Source organism: Notolepis coatsorum (genome assembly GCF_963971535.1).
Source record: "Notolepis coatsorum genome assembly, chromosome: 7".
Taxonomy (NCBI): domain Eukaryota; kingdom Metazoa; phylum Chordata; class Actinopteri; order Aulopiformes; family Paralepididae; genus Notolepis; species Notolepis coatsorum.
This window is the reverse complement of record NC_140171.1, coordinates 124,014,115-124,035,726: the sequence shown is the minus strand read 5'-3', so window position 1 is coordinate 124,035,726 and position 21,612 is coordinate 124,014,115. Positions and strand designations below refer to the sequence as shown.

The 21,612-nt window shown below is 42.0% G+C and overlaps 1 protein-coding gene across 1 annotated transcript in view; it reads right to left on the bottom strand.

Moving 5' to 3' along the window:
• Positions 1 to 20,833, bottom strand: part of nomo (nodal modulator) — a 43,245-nt gene extending 22,412 nt beyond the window's left edge. Inside the window, exons 1-17 of the mRNA XM_084318062.1 lie at positions 20,574 to 20,833; positions 19,972 to 20,061; positions 19,842 to 19,887; positions 19,114 to 19,214; positions 18,845 to 18,951; positions 18,690 to 18,762; positions 18,282 to 18,434; positions 15,973 to 16,110; positions 13,437 to 13,526; positions 8,790 to 8,895; positions 8,177 to 8,327; positions 5,211 to 5,388; positions 4,310 to 4,451; positions 3,739 to 3,870; positions 2,773 to 2,909; positions 533 to 620; positions 361 to 424 (exon numbers count right to left, since the gene is read on the bottom strand). Of these exons, the coding sequence (XP_084174188.1) occupies positions 361 to 424; positions 533 to 620; positions 2,773 to 2,909; positions 3,739 to 3,870; positions 4,310 to 4,451; positions 5,211 to 5,388; positions 8,177 to 8,327; positions 8,790 to 8,895; positions 13,437 to 13,526; positions 15,973 to 16,110; positions 18,282 to 18,434; positions 18,690 to 18,762; positions 18,845 to 18,951; positions 19,114 to 19,214; positions 19,842 to 19,887; positions 19,972 to 20,061; positions 20,574 to 20,729 (1,952 nt within the window). The 5' untranslated portion in view covers positions 20,730 to 20,833. The remainder of the gene's footprint in view (positions 1 to 360; positions 425 to 532; positions 621 to 2,772; positions 2,910 to 3,738; positions 3,871 to 4,309; positions 4,452 to 5,210; positions 5,389 to 8,176; positions 8,328 to 8,789; positions 8,896 to 13,436; positions 13,527 to 15,972; positions 16,111 to 18,281; positions 18,435 to 18,689; positions 18,763 to 18,844; positions 18,952 to 19,113; positions 19,215 to 19,841; positions 19,888 to 19,971; positions 20,062 to 20,573) is intronic.
• Between the last annotated feature and the right edge of the window lie 779 nt (positions 20,834 to 21,612).

Here is a 21,612-nt window from a genome sequence, read left to right as displayed (position 1 = left end):
TAGATCATGTACATATGTACTGTGGTGGAAAATAGCCGAAGCGAATAACTTACTCAGTCCAAAGAGACCTGGTTAATACGATTTATTAACTCAAAGTATCAATACAAAATAGTAAGAGTTAGACTGGATGACTCAACGAGGTGTTTAGCTAAGACACCACGAGAAGAGAGACCCCTCCCCGGATATTGAAACATCTTTATACAAAACTGGAAAGGGTGGGGGTCACAGGAATACACGACTTATAGGGGTGTCGTGACATTTTGGAACGGTGGGGGAGGGGGGTAGGAAGGAAAGATGGGTAGAGCGAGGGAGATCATCAAAGAGATGGGGGAAGGGAGTCTCAACGTCCACAACACTTACGTATCATAGGTGTAGTAGTCCTGTTCAAACTGGTGGCAGGAGCGAGGGGTGACCTTGTAAACACCTGGAACAGATATTTTTAGGTGATTTAATAACTCTGTATCTTTCAGATCTTTAATAGGCTATTTGACTTTGAGTTTAGCCAATAAGAGTGGAGAAGGTTGGACCTCACCAGGCTTGGAGAGGCAGAAGCGGTTGACTCCTTTAGAAAGGTTGTACACGCCCACATTCTCTGGTTTACTTCCATCCTGGAAGAACTCCTTTAGACAAACACACGTTAAAATTAGTGCTGTCAGGCGATTCAAAAAATGTATCTAATTACAGGATTTGTAATTAATCGCATTTTAATCGCATAACCATTTTAGGCCTGATATTCTATAATCATATTTCAAATGGCATGTGTCCGGATGGCAGAATTCAGTACTGTATATACAAAACCTTCCGTTTAATCATCTTCCATTTATCCATGCTTAGATTTTTCAGGTCTGGTCAGTTTTAGCATGGTGTTATATTCACGGTCAAAGATAAAAAATAATTTAATTGATATTCTCATTTGGTTCGTTACAATTTACTCAAGCCTAGTAACAGACACAGTATTTCTGACACTGGGAATACATTCCCTGATCCATAGATTTCACTAGAATCAGATACCAAGAACATGAAAATGGACCATATTAAAAAAAAAAGTCTGTAAATGTGATAAACTGACAGCCCTAGTTAAAATGAGAAACCCAAGATTCATTCTGGAAGGACTGATCTGCTATGGCAATAAGCACACATGTATAACAGACACAGACACTTGAATAATTAATTCATGCCCACAAAATTGCCTGGAAAAAGGAGATGCAGTCAGATATTCAGAGACCGCTCAGCTACTGTAGATAGGGGTGCACCGATATATCGGTCGGGTATCGGTATCGGCCGAAAAGTGCCTTGTTGACTGCCATCGGCCTATCGGCAGTAGCCGATAAATATCCATCAATTTGTGTCGCGTCAATCTGGCCCACACGTTCAAACTTTGAAAAAAGTTTCAGTCAAGCGACCTGCACAACGCCGCCCCCACACACACACGCTACTGCATCAAAGTTACTACTTATGATTAAAAAGGCATTCGTTTTGTGGCATTAACGTTATATAGTTACACGTTCAATAGCATCAGCGTATTTACCGGACCATAGGAACGGCCGAGGACGACCTAGATAGATAGCAAGCATTACTGTAATGATTACTCATTCATATCTCAGCCCGTGCTGAGTTGTGCCCATTCTGCGAGACAGATGTATGGAAAGGCTTTTATTATAACATTCGTTGCAGTAAAATCATTATGCCTCGTTTAGTCATCCTGCGGAGCGCTGGTAATCTACTCGTCGGCCACGGGGAGCTAACGTTAGTAGCTTTGTTGTGAGCTCTTGTCAAAATCAATGGCGGACATTCCGGAAGTAAAAAACGAATACGCGATTGCCGATTGGTGGTAAGAACAGCAGGAGGCGGGTGCAAGCGGTGTGACGTAATTGGCAGAATCGACTGTCAATCAAAATTGTTCCGTTGCATTGCTTTGGTTGAGAGCAGAGTCATAGAGAGAGAGTGCACCATGGCATGGGAATTAATACCATAAACATAATTCTTGATGTTTCCTTTTTTAAGTAAGTAAAGAGGCCTATGTTCATATCGGTGAGCACAATTTGTAACACAAAAAGAGAGACGTGTAGCCTATTTATTTATTTAATATTTTATTTATTCATTTTATTATTATAATTTTATTTGTTGCCATGGCTAAAATAATAGTCAAGCATAGGGCTAAAACATTTTCATAAACAATAATAAAAAAGTGTTATATATGGTTATGGTGGGAGCTTTTCTATGCATTTGTCCGATTGATTGAGAACTTTATTGGCAGATTGCAGAATGGGTACAATACAGTACAGCTCAGTGGACTGGAAGATGAAGACCAGAAAAAGACTTTAGGCTTTTTTACATAAGGGTCCTCCATTTTCAATTCATCAAAACATTTAGAGACATCCAGTAGTTTCATAAAAAATTAAAAATATAAAAAAATTACAATTTTTTTTTCTTTTTTGCCACAAATATCGGTGTCGGTATCGGTCGATTGCGTTAGTTGAACAATGGGTATCGGTATCGGTGGCAAATTTTCATATCGGTGCATCCCTAACTGTAGACACATGATACGCTGCACTGACAATCAGGTTGGTGGTACATACACACAAATTAGGCAGACTGCACAATAACATAGTCCGCTTCTAGGATACAGGAAGTAACTAACATCTCTTCCACACCGCATACACAACAACACAGCCCTGAGAGCTACTGACCAGCGTGATGGCGTCTAGGATACAGGAAGTAACGCCTCTTCCACACCGTGTACACAACAACACAACACAGAGAGCTACTGACCAGCGTGATGGCGTGGGACAAGGAGCATCGCAGGATGTAGCCGATCTGCCTGAACTCCACCCCCAGCACGTCGGACTCCACCACCTCCACCTCCACCGACTTGTGCTTCCAGCACCACTCCTCGTGGGAGATACTCGCTGTGGAGCAGGGAGAGTGGAGGGGGGGGTGGGAGTCAATTCACCGTTTTAAAATCACTTAAAAATGCAATTGTCGCAATTTGGTCATAAGTTGGACAACCATCTCTCTGAATTTTCCTTAAAAAGGTCCCCCACCCCCTACAGTTAACTCATCTTCGAGACATGACTTGGACTATACAGATTGTTATTTGTGCAGAACACCAGAGCGCCCTTTTCACAGTACTTTTTTATTTTTATTAATTTGTTTACGAAATGTAAACATGAAAAAGAATTTGGTGAACAGGCTTGTGGGAAGATGTGAGGGGGAGGGGGGCAGGGCGTCCATAGATCCTTGTATTCTCAATAAGGGCAAACGTGTAGGGATGCTGCTAAGCCATTTCAGTCGTTCCTTTAACATCTTTGGTGGAAAAACCATAACAAATTAAATTGTTATTCAATACACACATTTTTTAAATAAATAAAAACATGTGCGGAAGGGATCTTTTCACTGAATGAATTGGAAGTGAATGGAATTACCCTCTGGGGTAGAATAAGGATGTGTTCAGTGGGTCACAATAACTCATAGCTACACATAACGTCATAGCTGTAATACTGCAGCAGCATAACCTACAGCCCTGTGATATGTATTCCATATCAAGTTATAAACTCCACCTTGCCAAAAAAATGAAAGAAATCTGATAAAGTATTATTCAATTATGACCCCCCCCCCCCCCAGCTCTCTAAGCTCTCTCAGAAAACAAAAGAATACTCATTATCAGATACTAAATTATGGAATTGAAGTCATTCAACGTTTAAAGCCAAACCTTAAACTAAAGGGTTGTGTACTAACCTTTGTATTTCCCAGGCAAGACGTTGTCAAAAGAGAAAGTGAGGACATCACTGCTGCCTGACAGAGACACACTTCTCCTCTCCCCCTGACGGCTTACTGGCTGCAGGGTCACCGACAGGTCATCACAGGAGGCTAGAGGTCAATGAGAGGTCGCAAAGTCAGGTGAAAATAAATACATTTAATTAAGAAATCTACCCTATGCCGATGCATGGTTTATTATTTTAACTTCCGTCTGAAATTCTTAATCTTCTTTTACCCTCTTCCACCTCAATCATTCTTTTTCCCTTCTACTTTCTTGAATCATTTCAGTATTCATATAAAAACCCACATGTATGAGCAGGGCGTCTACCACTGACCCGGGAAAGCTTGGCTAAGGTGGCAGAGGCAGCAGCAGTCCAGTCAACCGACCAACAGAGTGTGTTTGTGTGTGAAAATGTCATCTGTTGAAGGTCACTTGACCGAAAGCTTAGCAGCAATGATCAAAATGAAAACTGCATTCAACTCAATATGAACCAGGACTAAAAATAATAATAATAATAAAAAATATCTAAGCCATCTGTTTTTTTTTTACCTAAGCAGTAGACTTTGCCAGAAACAGAGGCCATGAACTGGGTGAAGAGTAGGTCTGAGAGGGGCCTGTCCACCAGGGACACCTCCAGGGCCAGAGGCAGCAGAGCCAGGCCTGCCTTCACCTCCGCCTCCGGGAGACTCACCTGCACACATAACAAACACCATGAGCTGGAAGCACAAAACGCATCGGAACCGTTTCTCGAAAAGCATTTGAACCCTTTCCCTGCCACACTACAGAAGGTTAACCCCTTTCACTACACTAGTGAAAAGCTTAACCTTCTGTAGTGTGGCAGTGAAAGGGTTAACCTTCTGTAGTGTGGCGTGGCAGTGAAAGTGTTGACATTCTGTAGTGTGGTAGTGAAAGGGTTAACCCATTGTCGTGTGGCAGTGAAAGGGTTAACCGTCTGTAGTGAAAGGGTTAACCCTTTGTCGTGTGGCGGTGAAAGGGTTAACCTGCTGTATTGTCACAGTGAAAGAGTTAACCTTCTGTAGTGTGGTAGTGAAAGGGTTAACCCTTTGTCATGTGGCGGTGAAAGGGTTAACCTGCTGTATTGTCGCAGTGAAAGAGTTAACCTTCTGTAGTGTGGTAGTGAAAGGGTTAACCCTTTGTCGTGTGGTGGTAGTGAAAGGGTTAACATGCTGTATTGTCGCAGTGAAGGAGTTAACCTTCTGTAGTGTGGTAGTGAAAGGGTTAACCCTTTGTCGTGTGGTAGTGAAAGGGTGAAACGTTGAAAAAAAAAAAACAGCCCGTGGGGGAAAAAACAACTGTGAACATTTGAGATGAGTAAGGGGGTCAGATTCAGGTCACTGCTCCCTCATTAGCCTCTGGTTAGCCATTATGTTAAGCTCCATCCTAAATTATAAACACTGACAAAGCCCCGGCTGTGTTGCCGGTGTCTTACGTGGACGCTGTAGTCTCCGGGTTTGGCCTGGAAGCAGAAGGCCCCCTGGGGGTCGGAGTCGGTGGTGCGGACGGCACTCTTGTCCTGGTCCTGGGGGGTCAGGGTGACCTTGTAGCGACCCTGCTGCTTCATGCCTTCTGGGAGCTGGCTGATGGAGATCTGGCCGCACACGCTGAACCTGGTGGGGGACGTGACATTCAGTCACCTCTTTCGTTTCTCAGACCTCTCGGCGACTCAAGGGTTTTATTTGTCACAGACACGAGACATGCAGGGACATGTAGGTGGTCACAACGGCCTCAATTGTGCAAAAATACAAATAATTAAATAGAATAGACATGATATAAAAGTAATAAGAATAAAATACAATGCTAAGCGTAAGAAATAAAAGGTAATGAGTAATATATACAATAATAAAGATATACAGTTCGGACGATTGCAAAAAAGTACAGTAGTTTTTTTGTAGTGCGTTTGTATGTGGGGTGTGCGAGAGAGTGTAAGTGAGGATGTGTAGTGTGTGTGTTCATGTGTGCTTCTGTGTGGAGAGATCAACGCCCCCCGCCCCCTTTCATGCATTCATGATGAAACATAATACCTATTATATACCTTTGATTTGGAAATAGTAGCGTGTCCAGGCAAGAAACGCAAACGCTTTTAGCTAAATTCACATATCGCTCCATAGCACAGTTACCAGGAATTAGCCAGGATCACTCTGAAACTATACAATATTCACTGCGGTATAACACGCGAACGTATACATGAAAACATTTATTATTTTTCACATGTTGAACGAGGGATAGTTAACTCATTGACCGCCATGTTGGGAACGGGATATGTGCTGCCAACGCATTAAACCTATGGAGTCGCTCACCTTGTTTGCAGGGCTATAACTATATATATATATTATAGCTATGGATGCAATATTATGGTCCATTTGGCATCGAGTATCTATCGTTCAAGATGTGAAAAATAAATAGTTTTTCCATCCATACATTCCCGATTTATACCGTGCTTGCTTATGCTTCGATCGTCACCAACGGAATATGTTACACACACATACACGTTCGGATCGCGGGGAAGGGATTCTTAGATCAGCGCAAGATTGATACCATATAGCCCTTACCTTGACTAGGATGTACTCCAAAAAGAATATTCCAATTATCTGATCGCCATTCCAAGTATTGATGTCGATCGTGTTGCCAACATAATCCACCAAAGAACATGAATCGGGAGTGTTTGATTCTTATAAATCCATGCGTTATAACCGCTCGCCATGCCCGACTACTAGGAATAGTCCGCCCGGACCTATATGATCGACGCACAGGCCAAGCCAGAGAGTCTCAAAGGGAGTGCAACACCGGCCGCATACCACCAGGCGGCGGTAGTGTACTTTTGCGATCTCAGACTCATTCTATATGGTTACACAGGCTCCCTGGATGGATAACGATTGGAAATAGCAAATAAAAGAAATAACGATCAAATAACGTATATATACACGTGGTTGGCGTTCAAACACGTATTAAATCATTGTTGGCGGCCATTGAGTTAATGTCAAATGAGCCATAGTATTGTCTCCATAGCTATAATATAGATATAGCCCTGCAAACACCGCAACGCACAGTGAAAATCCCTATCTCTTACAGCGGTGGCGCAATGAGTACAGGGATGGCTTAACCGGCTGGCGCTGAAAGTGTTAATAATCGATTATGTTCCGTCACTGCATCGACGCAGAATCGTCCACGTCGCGATGCATCTTAGAATGGAGAAATGTCCACACCCCTAGTACACACTACTTCTAACACCTAGGAAAGAAATATGATGAGGATTATTCATTATCCCAGAAATTAGAGGATGTCTTGCCACAATGTTGTTGTTTACATAATGTACCAGTGACCATGTGCAAGGCTGCATTTACAGATTAACATCTTTACATGCCCCAGTAACCCAGTTAATGACAAAGTAAGCCAGACATTTTTAACCAGATTCCGCATAACAGGAATAACGATCTCCCATGGGGTTATTGCAGCAGAGTCAGGACGTTTGCCCATTATTTATGACACTTCTGAGACGAGGAGTACTGATCTGGGATCACTGGTCGGGTCACATGACCATATACATCTCACTACGACTTTAGGAGCCAATTTGATCTCAAAGCACTCCTACCTGGGTTCCCACAGACATTGCTAAATGAAATTCAAGGACTTTAAGTACTTTTCCAAGCACTCTTTTTAATTTCCAATGATGTCACTCGAAGGATACTATTCACTTTTAAATGCTGTTGTTTTAAGCATCTCCATGGCCTGCTTGCCAGCTAGAACAAGCTAGAGCATCACACGCGAATAAATGAGGAAAAGCAGTTGGAGCGCGCGAGACAGCGACGTCAGATTTTATTAAAAAAGAAAAAAATATGTATTTCTTGATTCAGAACAATTTGATCATGGATGAACAAAACATTCAATGCGAATGGTTGATTTGAATTTCAAGTACTTTTTAAGCACTTTGTTAAAAAATTTGCTGTTTTCAAGGAATTCCAGGCCTTGACTTTTTTATTTATTTATTTTTTATCAAGTACTTTAAGCACTTCAAGGACCTTGTGCGAACCGTGTCCTACTAGTACTTTCAGATGCTTGATAAATGCACGGCCGGGTTACTCGAGAAGCCGCGTTATGTAAACGTAGCCAATGACAAAAGCAATCATCTTAATGCACTGCTGAGCTGGAGAACCCGAGCCCGGGGGCGTCAGAGAGCAGTATGGAAATCCAAGGCCATTTATTCATCATCATATTCGGAAGGTGCAAAAGAAGAAAATAAAAAGCCTAAGTACTTGTGTTTATGAGATAGCTGGTAGGCATATTGAAACTAAATGAAGCCACACACACCAGAGTGGATGCGGTCGGGCAATTCATTAAAACGCATCAGTTAAGTAACCATAGAAACCCGGGAGGGGGGGGGGAGCAGTCAGGACCTACCCTGCGGTGATGATGTCAGGGAGCTGAGGCGTGTTGGGTGCTATCTTCACTGTGATTGGCTCAAAGAACATGAGCTCCTTTTGGGTGCGGATGGTGTAGGTCCCGGCGGTCATGTTCTCTAGACGGAAAGACCCGTCCTCCTTGGTGAGCACTGTGGAGAGAGCGACAGATCACTCGAGTCAGTGTGGTGGGGGGGGGGGGTAAAGAGATGAAGTCTACAGAAAAAGGTTGATGACATTCAAATATCCATCCTTCTCGTGTATTCTTTTGAAAAAACACTTCTCCCAATAATCTAACATGGGGTGAGGGATGTTCAAGTTTCTTTATTAGTGGTCATACAGAAGTACAGAATACTTTTATACAAAATGCTTCTTTCTGTTACGCTCCAGACTGTGCTAGACAAAAATAGATAAGTATAAAATAAAATAAGTATAGCAAGTATAAAATAGAAGTCACGTACGTAGGCACAAGTGTTCAGTATGTACATATGTACAATGTTCAATGCAGAGTAGAAGTAACTGAATAACTGAGTGCAAAGCAGAAATGGGATGAGGTACAATTTAGGTACAATTTACCCAATGGTAAATTGGATGGCGCTTGTTGCCGCAGTTACCTTTGATCTGGTTGTTAAGGTAGACGGTGGCATCAGGGACCCCCTCCCCCTCGGCGCTGTTGAGAACTCTGCCCGTCACAGAGAAGCCCATGACGCGGAAGATGGGCTACAGACGAAACAAAACGACATGCCCTAAGTTGCACTGACAGCTCGCAATTACATGGCAAGCTGTGATATTGTGTAAAAGTCAGGGTTTCCGTTATCTAGTAATTACACTTTTCTACCAGGAAAATCTGTTGAAGTGCGACATATTTAAATCTCTCCGGTCATAACGTCCCATGGAAGTAATTACAGAATGGGCGAGCCTGCTTGATCCCAGTCTCCACTGTCCCGGCAGAGTGAGGATTCTCTCTCTGTGTTTCAGTACACAGCGGAGCCGGAGCTCAACAACACAGGAAACAGCTTGGTGCCGTCCACGCTGCTGAGCTGGATAGCGGAGCTCGGATGGTCTCTCCATTTATTTAACTCAAAAACTCAGAGGATCTCTCCTTTTATTTAATTTGGCTCACAGGCAACAGTGAGTATTTCGTCAAAAAACATTATGGCTAAGCTAGTCCTACACTCAGGGCATCCTGTGCAGTGATTGATTGAATGAAAATTGTATTAACAGATTGCAGAATGGGTACAATACAGTACAGCTCAATACACACAATTGTTAACACTTTGGTTGCCTAAGGTTAAATTAATGATATACCATAGATTGCCAGCGCTATTTGTCTATGGAGAAAGTCCCCTTCTTTGCAGGGCTATAACTTTTTAAATTCTATTGCTACATTGCCATTATTAGGGCCCATTCAAAGTCCTATATGTATTGTTCATTGTGTAGCAACGTTAAACTTTTTCATTCACATATTCATAGTAAAGTATGGTCTAATGCAGGGGTGGCCAACCAGTCAGAGACTAAGAGCCACAAAAAAATGACTGTGGTACCACAAAGAGCCACACCATATACCAGCGTTTCTCAACTTTTTTTTCAGTCACGGCACCCTTCATGTGTTTATAGGTCTCACCCTCTGGCCTCTGAAGTTGCTAATGTCTTTTTTATTTGGGCCTCACAGGGTTAAAAGTACCCTGTGAGACCCACGGTTGCAAAATTACAAAATCACTTTTAGCCATTTAAAAAAATAATGTTTATTTAAAAAATGTTAAAGGGGAACTATTTTACTATTTCTTTCACTATTTGGGCACTTTTACACAATTCCTGTGAGTCTATGGAACACCTAGGTTTTTTTTTTTTTAAATGCATTGTTTTGTATTTCTAATCAAGTACTAAAAACCGCATTTTTCTACCTCAAGCCGTTTTGAGGCTGGGCTCCAACCACTGTGTGGCCTGGTGCCAACTGCCACATCAACTGCCACATTATTATGCAGCTGAGAAATCTCTGACATCACAGATATGCACATTTTCAGATGACTCAGTTCAGTGAGGGTGAATATTGTGAGAGGAGAATTGGAAGAATTCGCCAATATGAGAATTAGAGACATATATCCTATGAATATAAGTCCACATAGCTAAGAAACAATGGTAAACACTGAAAAAAGCCATTTATAAGATAGTTCCCCTTTAAGCACATGTATAGTCAATTGGTCCTGTTGTTCAGCCTCACAATGCTATTTGATAGTAAATGTGTTTATATGTCCCACCCTCTGGCCTCTGAAGTTGCTAATTTCTTTTTAATTTGGGCCTCACAGGGTTAACCTCTAAAGCCAGAGATATACAGTAAAAGTGTATATTTTCAGCATTATGTTTGTTTACCAATTATTTTAACTGTTATTAGTGAAATATAAGATTATAGAAATCTCAGGGCATTGAGTCGGAAACCGGCGCATATTGACAGGAGGAAGTGGCACAGCCAAAAGTGAGTGTAGTCTTTTGAAGGAAGAGACTCAGGGCTTTCAAATTTCGAAAAACTACCCTACCCAGCTCACACCAGCCCCTGTCAATCATCTGACTTCTGGATTTACTTCTTAATTTCTCTTATTTTTTGGGATTATCTCCCACAAACCTGAACGTTATTGCCATAAAACAGAACGCAGTTAGTTTCTCTACCTTTCTGTGAACGTCTTGCAAAAAACGGTGTTGCAATATGATGAAGAATGGTGGAGAAATTTACATTATAAAAAAGATGGCAGAATTCAGTACTGTATCTACAAAACCTTCTGTTTAATCATCTTCCCTTTATTCATTTGCTTAGATTTTTCAGGTTTGGTCAATTTTAGCATGGTGTTATTTACAGTCAAAGATATATTTTTTTTTTAAATAGAATTGATATTCTCCTTTGGTTCATTACAATTTACTCAAGCCTAGTAACAGACACACTATTTCTGACACTGATCCATATATGTCCCTAGATTCAGATACCAAGAACATGCAAATGGACCATTTAAAAAAAATTGTAAATGTTTATTCTACGTCCTTATGGAATGAGTGACATAAAAAAAAAAGTAAAAAAAAAAAAAAAAAAGTAAAAAAAAATTAAAAAAAAAATTTTTTTTAATTTTTTTTTAAAAAAAATTTATGGATGGAAGAGCCGCACATTGACGGGCAAAGAGCCGCATGCGGCTCGCGAGCCGCGGGTTGGCCACCCCTGGTCTAATGTATAAGTATGTTTTCATCTCTTTCTGCAGCTTTCTCCAGAACGTGATATATAGCCCCAAATGCATTATATTGATGATGAAATACAGTTTGATGGCAATCAGCGCGATATAAAAAATTCCAACTAGACGTACTTCTAGAAGTTACTACACGTCATCTGATGTTGACCGGATGGGCGAGGGGGCGTTTATAATTCCGTGGGCAGCGTTATACCAATCATCTAATGTGGGTCAAATGTTGATAATATCAGTTATTATCGAAGACGGTAACGTTACACGCTGAAACTCACCCCAGTCTCCGCGCGCCGTTGGGCGATCATCGTCGAGTAGAAATTTTATCATTATGGGATATATTATTACCCGGTCCATCTCCAGCTTGTATAATGGTATATACGTCCAAATCATGTTGTTTATCGAGTTATTGGCAATCGATCGCTATGTAGTGTGACGAGCTAGAGTGCCGGAACCTATCCCGAGTGGCCGGAAGCAATACGGACATCTAGCACAACCTCTACTGCGCTTCCTGTTAAGCGGTTGCGCGATCGGCCACCAGATGGCGCTCCTGAACCGCCAGAGAGCTCAGTGGGTCCTGCTGGTGTATCTCAGGCCAGCGGAGGGACATTATGAATCCGATCGCAGATTTTTGAAATATTGATATAAAGACGACGTACAGCGTCCCCCGGCAACTTTAGCATGGCCAGGAAAGACGTCTAAAGACGGCTCCCGGCAGTCAAAGTGTTAACACATCCACCGCCGGAAACGCTTTAAAACGTTATTGCCCGCCATGCTTTGATCGCCAGACCACGCTGTACAGAGATATTGAGATCAATATTTAATTTTCTCGCCATGGCATTCATAATTCATATATACACCTCCGGAGCTGCAGCTGGACCCTACGGCTCAATACCGCCGCCTGGTGGATGGTTGGGCGAGTTACACTGGTAAACAGGATATGGCTGCTGTGCATCGATTAAATTCATCCGGCCGTCAGATATTGTTGAAAGGCTCCCGACAGACACTATAGTACATATCGATCGCTTTATAAACTTAATAATAGATATGATTTCGGCGTTTATTGCGACATACAAACCAGAAATGGACCTAGGCGATCGACGTCCTATACCTGGGATCTTTCACCGCCAGTCTCATTGACGCACGGTAAGAGGACACTGACGTTATTTTCAGCCCAATTGTTTATGCATTTCACTGCAAACCGATCTGATCAATATATCACCCATACTACATAAAGCATTTACTGACGATCACGGAATTATAAACAACCCTCCCCCCTTTCATCCACGCATGATGACACATAACGTATAGGATCATATACAGTTGAATTTTTTAATATAGCGTGTATCGGGAATAAACGGCAATAATAATATAATAAAATAATAATCTATATATGCGTTTATGCCTATAACTCGCGTTCTATGAATTACGATAAAAACACTTATATTCTAGAAGGGATTTTTGTATGAATCTATGAATGAAAAAGTATAACGTTCCTACATCCTGAACGATAGATAATCGATGTTGAATGGGCCATAGTAATGTCAATTTAGCAATACAATTTAAAAAGTTATAGCCCTGCAAAGAAGGTGAACATCTCCATAGGCTTAGAGTGGTGGCAGACTGGCTATATTGATGGATATAACCAGTGGCAGGGAATGTGTTAAGGGACCATGCAGACCAGAGAAAGACTTTCGTCTTGTTTACATCAGGGTCCCCCATTTTCAATTCATAATGAATTGGAAGTAAGGGTGCAACTAGCACCGTGCAATCCATTCTTTGTGGAGCTAGCCCTCAGATTTCAGGGACGAGTTATGCACATGAGACTTATTTTATAAAAAGTAGTCTACTTTTCAATACAAATATTATACATGTACATACTTGATTGCGTCACTCTTTATATATAAGCCATCAACTGCTTTTAAGCTCAATCAACACAGATACAATTTGTACAGGACATTGAAATCTTCCAGGACACATGGACCGGAAACCCTGGTACAAGTACTATTGGAATAAACAAAAAGCATCATGAAGAAATACCTTGAGCTTCAAACTGGTGTGCTCCACCTTGAAGTCCATTCTAGACGGAGCCACGTCAAAAGTGATTCTCTCTCCCCTGTAGAAAGGTATCTGAAGGAGGAAGGATTTCACACAGAGGTGGGACCATGGTAAGTGTAAACATTCACGGATGTGACCGGGACAATACAGAGTAGGAAGTGATGACAAAGGGGGACTGGAATACAAGAATCATCAGTGGGAATTAACGGTAGCGTGTTGTATTATTATTATTAAAAAAAATGTAATGTCTCTGGCGTGTAAGTCCATAGTGTTGGCGTGTTCCTTTAACCTCGATCAGCACGGTATCGGGCCGAGATTTATTTCAATACAGTCATGTCAGGGAGCCTGTTGTTACCGTAGGCATAGGGAATGAGTCTGAGGTCGCCAAAGTGCAATACCGGCCGCATCCAGCTAGACGGCGGTATCGAGCACCCTTTGAAACCTTGCATCTTGGCCTGTGCGTCAATCTAATGCAGTGGTGTCAAACTCATTTTCACAGAGGGCCACATCAGCATTATGGTTGCCCTCAAAGGGCCAAAGACCGTATAAAATGTTAATGTAATGTAAAATAAATGTAGCTACTCATTTACATATTGTTTCTGTATTTATTACTTATTCAAGTTATACATATTGCATATGCATTTGCATAGATGTAAAAATATATGTTAGCTTATGTTATTTTAACAAATACTTTTAGTTTATCAGAACCCCATATTACTCCATCAATCAATGATCAAACCATTCAAGTAAATAACAAAGAATAATATCATCAAATACAAGCTATGACATTAAGTTTGTTCAAAACCTTTGTCACAGTCAAGAGGGGCAGAACTAACAACTGTGAGCTGCAAAGAACACATGGGACAGATGTAGCAGATGTTACAAAAACAAATGGCTGCACACAACCTTGCAGAGGCCATACATCCAACTAATGGAAGATAGTTTAATTAACTTTAATTAACAGATTGCAGAATGGGTACAGTACAGTACAGCTCAATACACACAATTGTTAAGGGGATGCAGACCAGAGAAAGACTTTCGACTTGTTTACATCAGGGTCCCCCATTTTCAATTTGTAATGAAATTGCTATTATGTGTCTGCATGAACACACAACTGTAACTGTACTCAAAAATAACAAAAAATGGTTGTCTCAGTTCACAACTATATTGGTCAAGTTTTGGGTGGGACTTGTTTGCATCCGACAGTTCAGACAATATTTCTTCAACCCTTTGTTACCTATTCCGCCTGGATATTTTTTGTATTTTGGGCTGTAAAATTGTCAAAGAATGTCTGAGGAGTAAGTGCTTTTGGCTTTTTTTCCTTTGTTACTTCATCAATACCATGTGTAAGAATGTGTAATAACTAAGGCTGTCAAAGTTAAAGCTTTATTAACGCATTAACCCACAATTCTTTTAACGCAGCTATTTTTTAACCCAAGATTAATGTTAAAAAATAATAATAATAATAATTTTTATTAATTTTTTTTTACCAGAGCTCTTGGGGGCCACATCAAATGACGTGGCGGGCCACATTTGGCCCGCGGGCCATGAGTTTGACACCTATGATCTAATGGGTCCGGGTCGTTTTCTTTTGTTTGCTCAAGCCGAGCGGTTATAACGGTCGGATTGAGGAGAATCAAATGATCCCGACGCATGATGTGTGGTGGATTATGTTGGCGACAAGATGGACATCAATACTTGGAATGGCGATCAGATAATTGGAATATTCTTTTTGGGGTACATCCTAGTCAAGGTAAGGGCTATATGATATCAATCTTGCGTTGATCCAAGCATGTCTTCACCCCATCCGAACGTGTGTGTAACGTTAGTCCACAACGTATGCCGTTGGTGGCGATCAAAGCATCAAAAAACGACCCCCCCCCCCCCCCCCCCCCATTTCATGCATTCATGATGAAACATAATAACTATGATATAGATTTTATTTGAGAATAATAGCAGGTCCAGGCAAGAAACTGCAACAGTTATAGTATAATACAGGAATAAGGCTATTCCTCAGCATTTCAGGAATTACCCCAGACCGATCTAAAAACATACTTATATTCACCACGGTATAACGCGTGAATGTATGCATGGAAAAATTATCGCTTTTTTGCATCTTGACCGGAAGAAAGTCACTGTCAAATGACCATAGTATTGTATCCATAGCTAGAATATAGAATAATGTTATAGCTCTACAAACAAGGTGACGGACTCCTATCTTTTAAAGCGTGGCATTGAATAGATGGGGCCCGAAATCAGCGCGGCACATTACAAGTGTTAAGTAATGTTGTGTTTCTTTTTCAAATGTAGCCAATAGTAAAGACCCTAACCCTATCAAAACAGCAGTCAACGTGTATATTTTCAGCACTACGTTTGTTTTACCAATGATTTTAAAACAGAAATCATTCCATAAGCCTGTGTTGGGTGAGATCTGAAGCACCCTTCATCACTGATCTACTAGCAGGTTGATGAAGCCGACAAGTCGTGTCGGAGCCTGTTTGGTGTCTTGACCTCTTACCACAGTGTACTCTCCGCTGGCCAGCGAGGGGAAGGAGAACGACCCGTCCTCTCTGGACAGGGCGCTGCACAGGTAGAGGAGGGAGCTGTCCCCAGACTCCGCCCCCTCCACTGGGGCTGTGTTACAACTACTGATATCCTGCAGATCACAAAGTGTACACACACACACAGTTTACTTTACAGCATCTAGTTTAATAAAAAGGTTGGCCACAATGTTAATCGTCTGGTCTAAGATGAAGGCTATTAAGGCAGATCCTCTTACGGTTTGTAAATAGCAATGACATTTGTAGGCAAACCTCTTCTCAGCTTCTGAAACCAAACCACGTGTGCATCTTTTTGAGGAGAGTCTCCAGGGACAGTCTGTATGAAACCACACAACGTCCGACGACCTGCCTGTGTAGTCGATTTAAAGGGGACATGTCTTGCAGCTATTCCTTTCACTATTTGGGCAACTTTACACGATTCCTGTGAGTCTATGGAACACATCTTTAAAAAAAATATCTAAAAAATTCATTGTTTTGTATTTCTAATCAAGTACTCTAAAGCAGCATTTTTCCACTTCAAGATTTCAAGCTGTTTTGGGCTGGGCTCCGCACATAAGCGCTTTGAGTGACAGTCACCCACAGTCAGACACAGGCATACAGAGAGATATAGAGAGCTTGAGGGGGATACTAATTAATTTTGCCGCGGGGGGGCATAATCCCACGGGACAATGCATTGGTAACTTGTTTCAAATGACAATATATACCCGTGTGAATATTATTGCACGGATCGGAATACAGGCGCGCGTGGGAGTCAAAGATATTTTGACAGTGATATGCGAGTGGAGAAGCCCCATTCCCACGCGCCGGTCAAGAGGCTGTGTGTAAATGCGTGTGTGTTTCCCCCGAGAGAGAGAAGCTCATGCTCCGTATCCCCCTCTCTATCTCTCTATCTCGTTCAAAATCAGAATAGCTTAGTTCACTGGGGGAGGATATTGTCTCAACTGAATTGGAGCAATCTGCCAAAATGAGAATTAGAGACACAGACCCCATTGATAGAAACCCCCATTGCTAGGAAACAATGCACTGGAAGAGGCAATTTATAAGACACAGGACCTTTAACACTTTGAGTGCAAAGGACGAGATTTCGCGTTAGTTCATGCCAACCGTTGAGTGCCAGCCGACGAGAGATCTCGTTTTTAATCGTTTATTTAAAAAAGAATTATTAGCGATTTCCATTCATATTTCATCAATCTAGCCTCCCGTTTACCACTGGAACTCTCTCTGAGCTCCATTGGGAAAATACCGCCCCCTATCGTCTCTCTGTGTGGTACTGCACCCCTTTGGATTGGATTGAATGAAACGCATGAAAAAGAAATCCTGCTTCCACATTTTACTTCTTAGGCATGTAACTCGAGCCGATCGGATTCATTGTGGACCATCAGAACAGCGTGGAATCGGTGTTTCGACCACCCAGCGTTGGATAAATAAACACGATCGATATTTGGAATGGCGATCAGGAATTGGAATAATCTTTTTGGAGAACATCTGATCTGAGGTAAGGAATCTATTTTTACCAGTCTTGGGATAATCAGAGCTTTTTTCACAGAGATATCAACGTGGGCCCTATGTGTGTGTGTGTGCGTGTGTGTGTGTGCTGATCAGGAAATGGATAATCGATTTTTCAGCCCGCTTCTATAGCGTGCATAAGTACACATATACTATCGATAATCTAGCGTTTATTTGAAAACTATTAATAAATAGGCCGAAAAATTACAACGTTTTTTTTGTGTATTCCAGTATATTCCAGTAAAGGGCGTTTATCACAGAATCTTCTGAAATCTTCTGGAACTTTCATAAAACAAGCGTTTTTCAAAATGGTATAAAACGGAAATGAACCGATTAAAAAACAATCCGTTTAGACAATGTTGACTGCAAACAAGTCATTGATAAGCGACGGCCATATTATACACATAGCCATAATTTAAGATATAGTTTATGCGTTCGCAAATATGAGAGCTCTATCATTGAAGTGGGTGGTGGCACGCAACGGGGTTCCGGGGCACCGGACCCACGGCAAGGAAAGTGATCATGCAGAATGTCCCTGCAGCCTGTACCCCAAAAGATGTGAGGTTTTGGAAGCAGTTTTGCCTACAGTACAAGATGACGTTGATAAAAAAAATAAAAATAAAAAAATACTATACCGTCACAGTATATCGAAACATAACATAGGAAACTGAGGAGGAGTAAGCTCTCCAGTATGCACATGGTCAAGTCATTATGTAATGATGACCCTCTGATGGCTTGACACCATCGTCTTACTACTTACCTCCTGCTTGACCGTGGCGGAGTACAGGAGGAACGTGACCTCCTTCATGGGTTCGCCGTCGCTACGGACCTCCCCCGAAACATCGTATCCTCCCACCACCAGGTTCTGGGCGGCCGGAGCGTTGGCGTTGGACACTCGCACAGAGGTGGCACTCTAGTGGGCAAACAAGCCAGATTCAGTTTCAAAAAGATAAAAAAAGAGCCATGGCTGCTAGCTACTTGATCACAACTTGTAATCAATAGGTTTGCAGATGGAAACTGATCCGTCTCTCAGGTTTTTTTTTCTCTATTGCTGTGATGAAAGAAAGGATGACAGGGTTGCATAATGGACCTATATCAAGCCTTGTCCTCTTTTATTAGAAAAGAGGGCAGGGTTTGAGATAGGTCAATTGGCAGAGAAGACACTGACCTGTTCCAGGGTCCAGGAGGGATGAGATGCTGTGATGTCATAGTTTCCAGGAAGCACTTTGGAGAAGGTATACCTGTGAAATGACGATCAGATATTGAGCGACCAGACGTACCTCTACATCACAGTGTTTGAAATGGAAACCATGAGTCCCTTACTTTCCTCCAGGCTGAGTGACAACAGTCTGGAGTTTCTCCTCCGTTCCCTCTTGACTAAGACGGACCTGTACTCCCGCTGGGCCCAGGAGATGGCCCTTACTCAGAACCTGAGGTGTGCAAAAAAGAAAGAAAAATAAATTCAATGATTAAAATTAGAAAAAGCTAAAAAGAAAAAAAAACATATTTAATGGCTTCAATAAATTCATTTCGACAGAGCTTGCTACAAAACTAAAAGCTTTGAAATAATAACAAAGAGAGGGATTTCTTACGGCTCCAGAAACGGAGAAGCCAGTGAAGACAAAGTTGATGTCTTCCTCCTTTGTGCAGATGTCACTGACTCCATCTACATGGAGCTCAACACTGGTAGGCTCTGGAGAGGGAGGCACAGGTAAACAGAAGACACACAGGTCAAGTAATGCAGACTGACCAGATTGGCTCCTGGCTGGCACCAAAATATTTGTAGTTTCCACAGTGCAATAGCTGCAGTATTGAGTATACCCGTTTTACAACAGCGCAGTTACCCGATGATAACCTGTGTCGACTGACACTATAAATGGATCGTCCCGTGTGATTGGGACACTGACCCTGGTTGAGAGCAGGGTCACGATCGCCTTGATGTAAAAGGGGTCAACCCACATTGAATAACTGCTCTGCCTTGGCTTTGTGTATGGCATGAATTGAGTTGTATGCTGTAAATAACAATGTAGTAAAGCGTCACACTGTCTGCCACGTTGAACAACCAATGAACGCACAACATCCAACGATAAAATGTGAGATCCCATTTGAGATGATTAGGGAAGACAACTTCCAGATCTGCGTCGAAGTGTAAATGGAGATGACCTGCTGGGACTCCATGTTCATGTGGCTCTGTGTAAACTCAAACTGCCACCTAACACAGGATGGGTATGCGTGGGTTAATAATAATCCAGTCTTTAACCAGGCTGGAATAAAATGGATATTAAATGCGAGAGCCAACTCATACTATAAAGACCCTTACCGAAACTCCACCCAAGTGGAGGCTCAATCTTCAGTACAAAATCTCCCTGTGAGAAAGAGAACGGGAGAGTTTAGCATCACTATCATTATTGCATTAGGAAATGTAGCAAAACAATTATTGACTCACATACCTTGTCATACAGAGGGATCATAAAGTAGCCATTGATTGGAGCACAGTCTGTCTGGTATTTCAAGGAGCCTTGCTTGGTGTACAATTTAATCTGTAAAACACCAGAGGATGACGAATGAATGAATGATGAATGAATGAATGAATGAATGAATGAATGAATGAATGGTCAGTTTGAAGGTCAGTTTGAAGTGCAGCTGTGACAGGTAACTAAGGCAAGCAAACAATGCTGTCGTCAGGCACGGCTGCTGTCTGGATTAGCCTTCAACAATACATTAAGTAGCAAATGTTGAGTAGCTTGCATTGGCTGCTGTCACCAGGGAAGCTAACGTTAGTGCAGCCAAGCCTCAAGATATGTTGACTGGTTAACCAACTGGCTAATCTCATTAGGGCTGTGAATGGGGCTTGTGGGGGTACTAAAGATTTAGCAGGTTTAGGGGGTTAAGGGTTGAGTTTAGTCGGGGGTGGGGGGTTAATAACATGGCTTCAGCTAAATGATATCTTTGACGTTGTAAGTGTGCACTCATGGCTAGCACACAACTACAACTACAGTAGCTAGCGTGTTAGCAGTTAGCTACCGTTAGCTCCCTTGGTTTGCACTCTCACCTCGATCAAGGAGTAGTTGATTTCAACGTCGGATTTCACGAAGCCCCCGCACGCCACCACAATGTCATCAGACGACACGGCCAGGAACTGGCAGAAGACGACACCGGACAAGATCCAGATCACTCCCATGTCTACCCGGACCGTAATCCCGAGCATCTTGCTGAATTATTAATGTACCGAACATAGAACTATAATTATATGAACCGAACCGAACAAGTGCAACACGCTACCCAGCCAGCTCCCGGTTCCGTACCAGCTGAGCTGTCAGACAGACGAACAGTGATCCATTAGCAGCAGCGACCTCTGCTGGCTCGGAGGGTGCATAACAAGAGGTCAGGTGTTTTCCTATATCTGTTGAATTAATGAATTAATTAGAACTTTATTTAACAGATTGCAGAATGGGTACAATACAGTACGGCTCAATACACACAATTGTTAAGGGGATGCAGACCAGAGAAAGACGTTTGTCTTGTTTACATCAGGGTCCCCCATTTTCAATTCATAGTTATGTTGAACGTTCAACGTTTTTGTAACTATTTACCATAGAGCTGTCAAATGATGTATATTATACAACGGCATGCAAATTTCTCTATTCTGATTGGCTGAAACAGTCCATTTACACGTATGTATCCTTCATAATCCACGCTCCTGGTCCCAGGACCCGCCCACCACCGAATCACATCACTCCGCCGGATCACTCCGTCGGAAAAAACAAGATGGCGGACAATAATCTTTAACAAATGGATATGTTGATAGCGTCATAACGACTAAATATAAAGCGATTCTGTCAAGGGGAACGTGTTAGTATTTTAAACAATGTTGGATGATGTAATTGATGGGTCTTGACTCAATCTAGAACAAAAGAAAAATCGCGGATTGATTGATAGATTAATTGATTGATTTAAATTTCTTCCTTCCTACTTTCCGACTGCAGCGTTCTCTCTCACACTATCCGACGCTGGCGTACCCACAAACACACACATACACACACACACACACACACACACACACACACACACACACACATACACACACACAC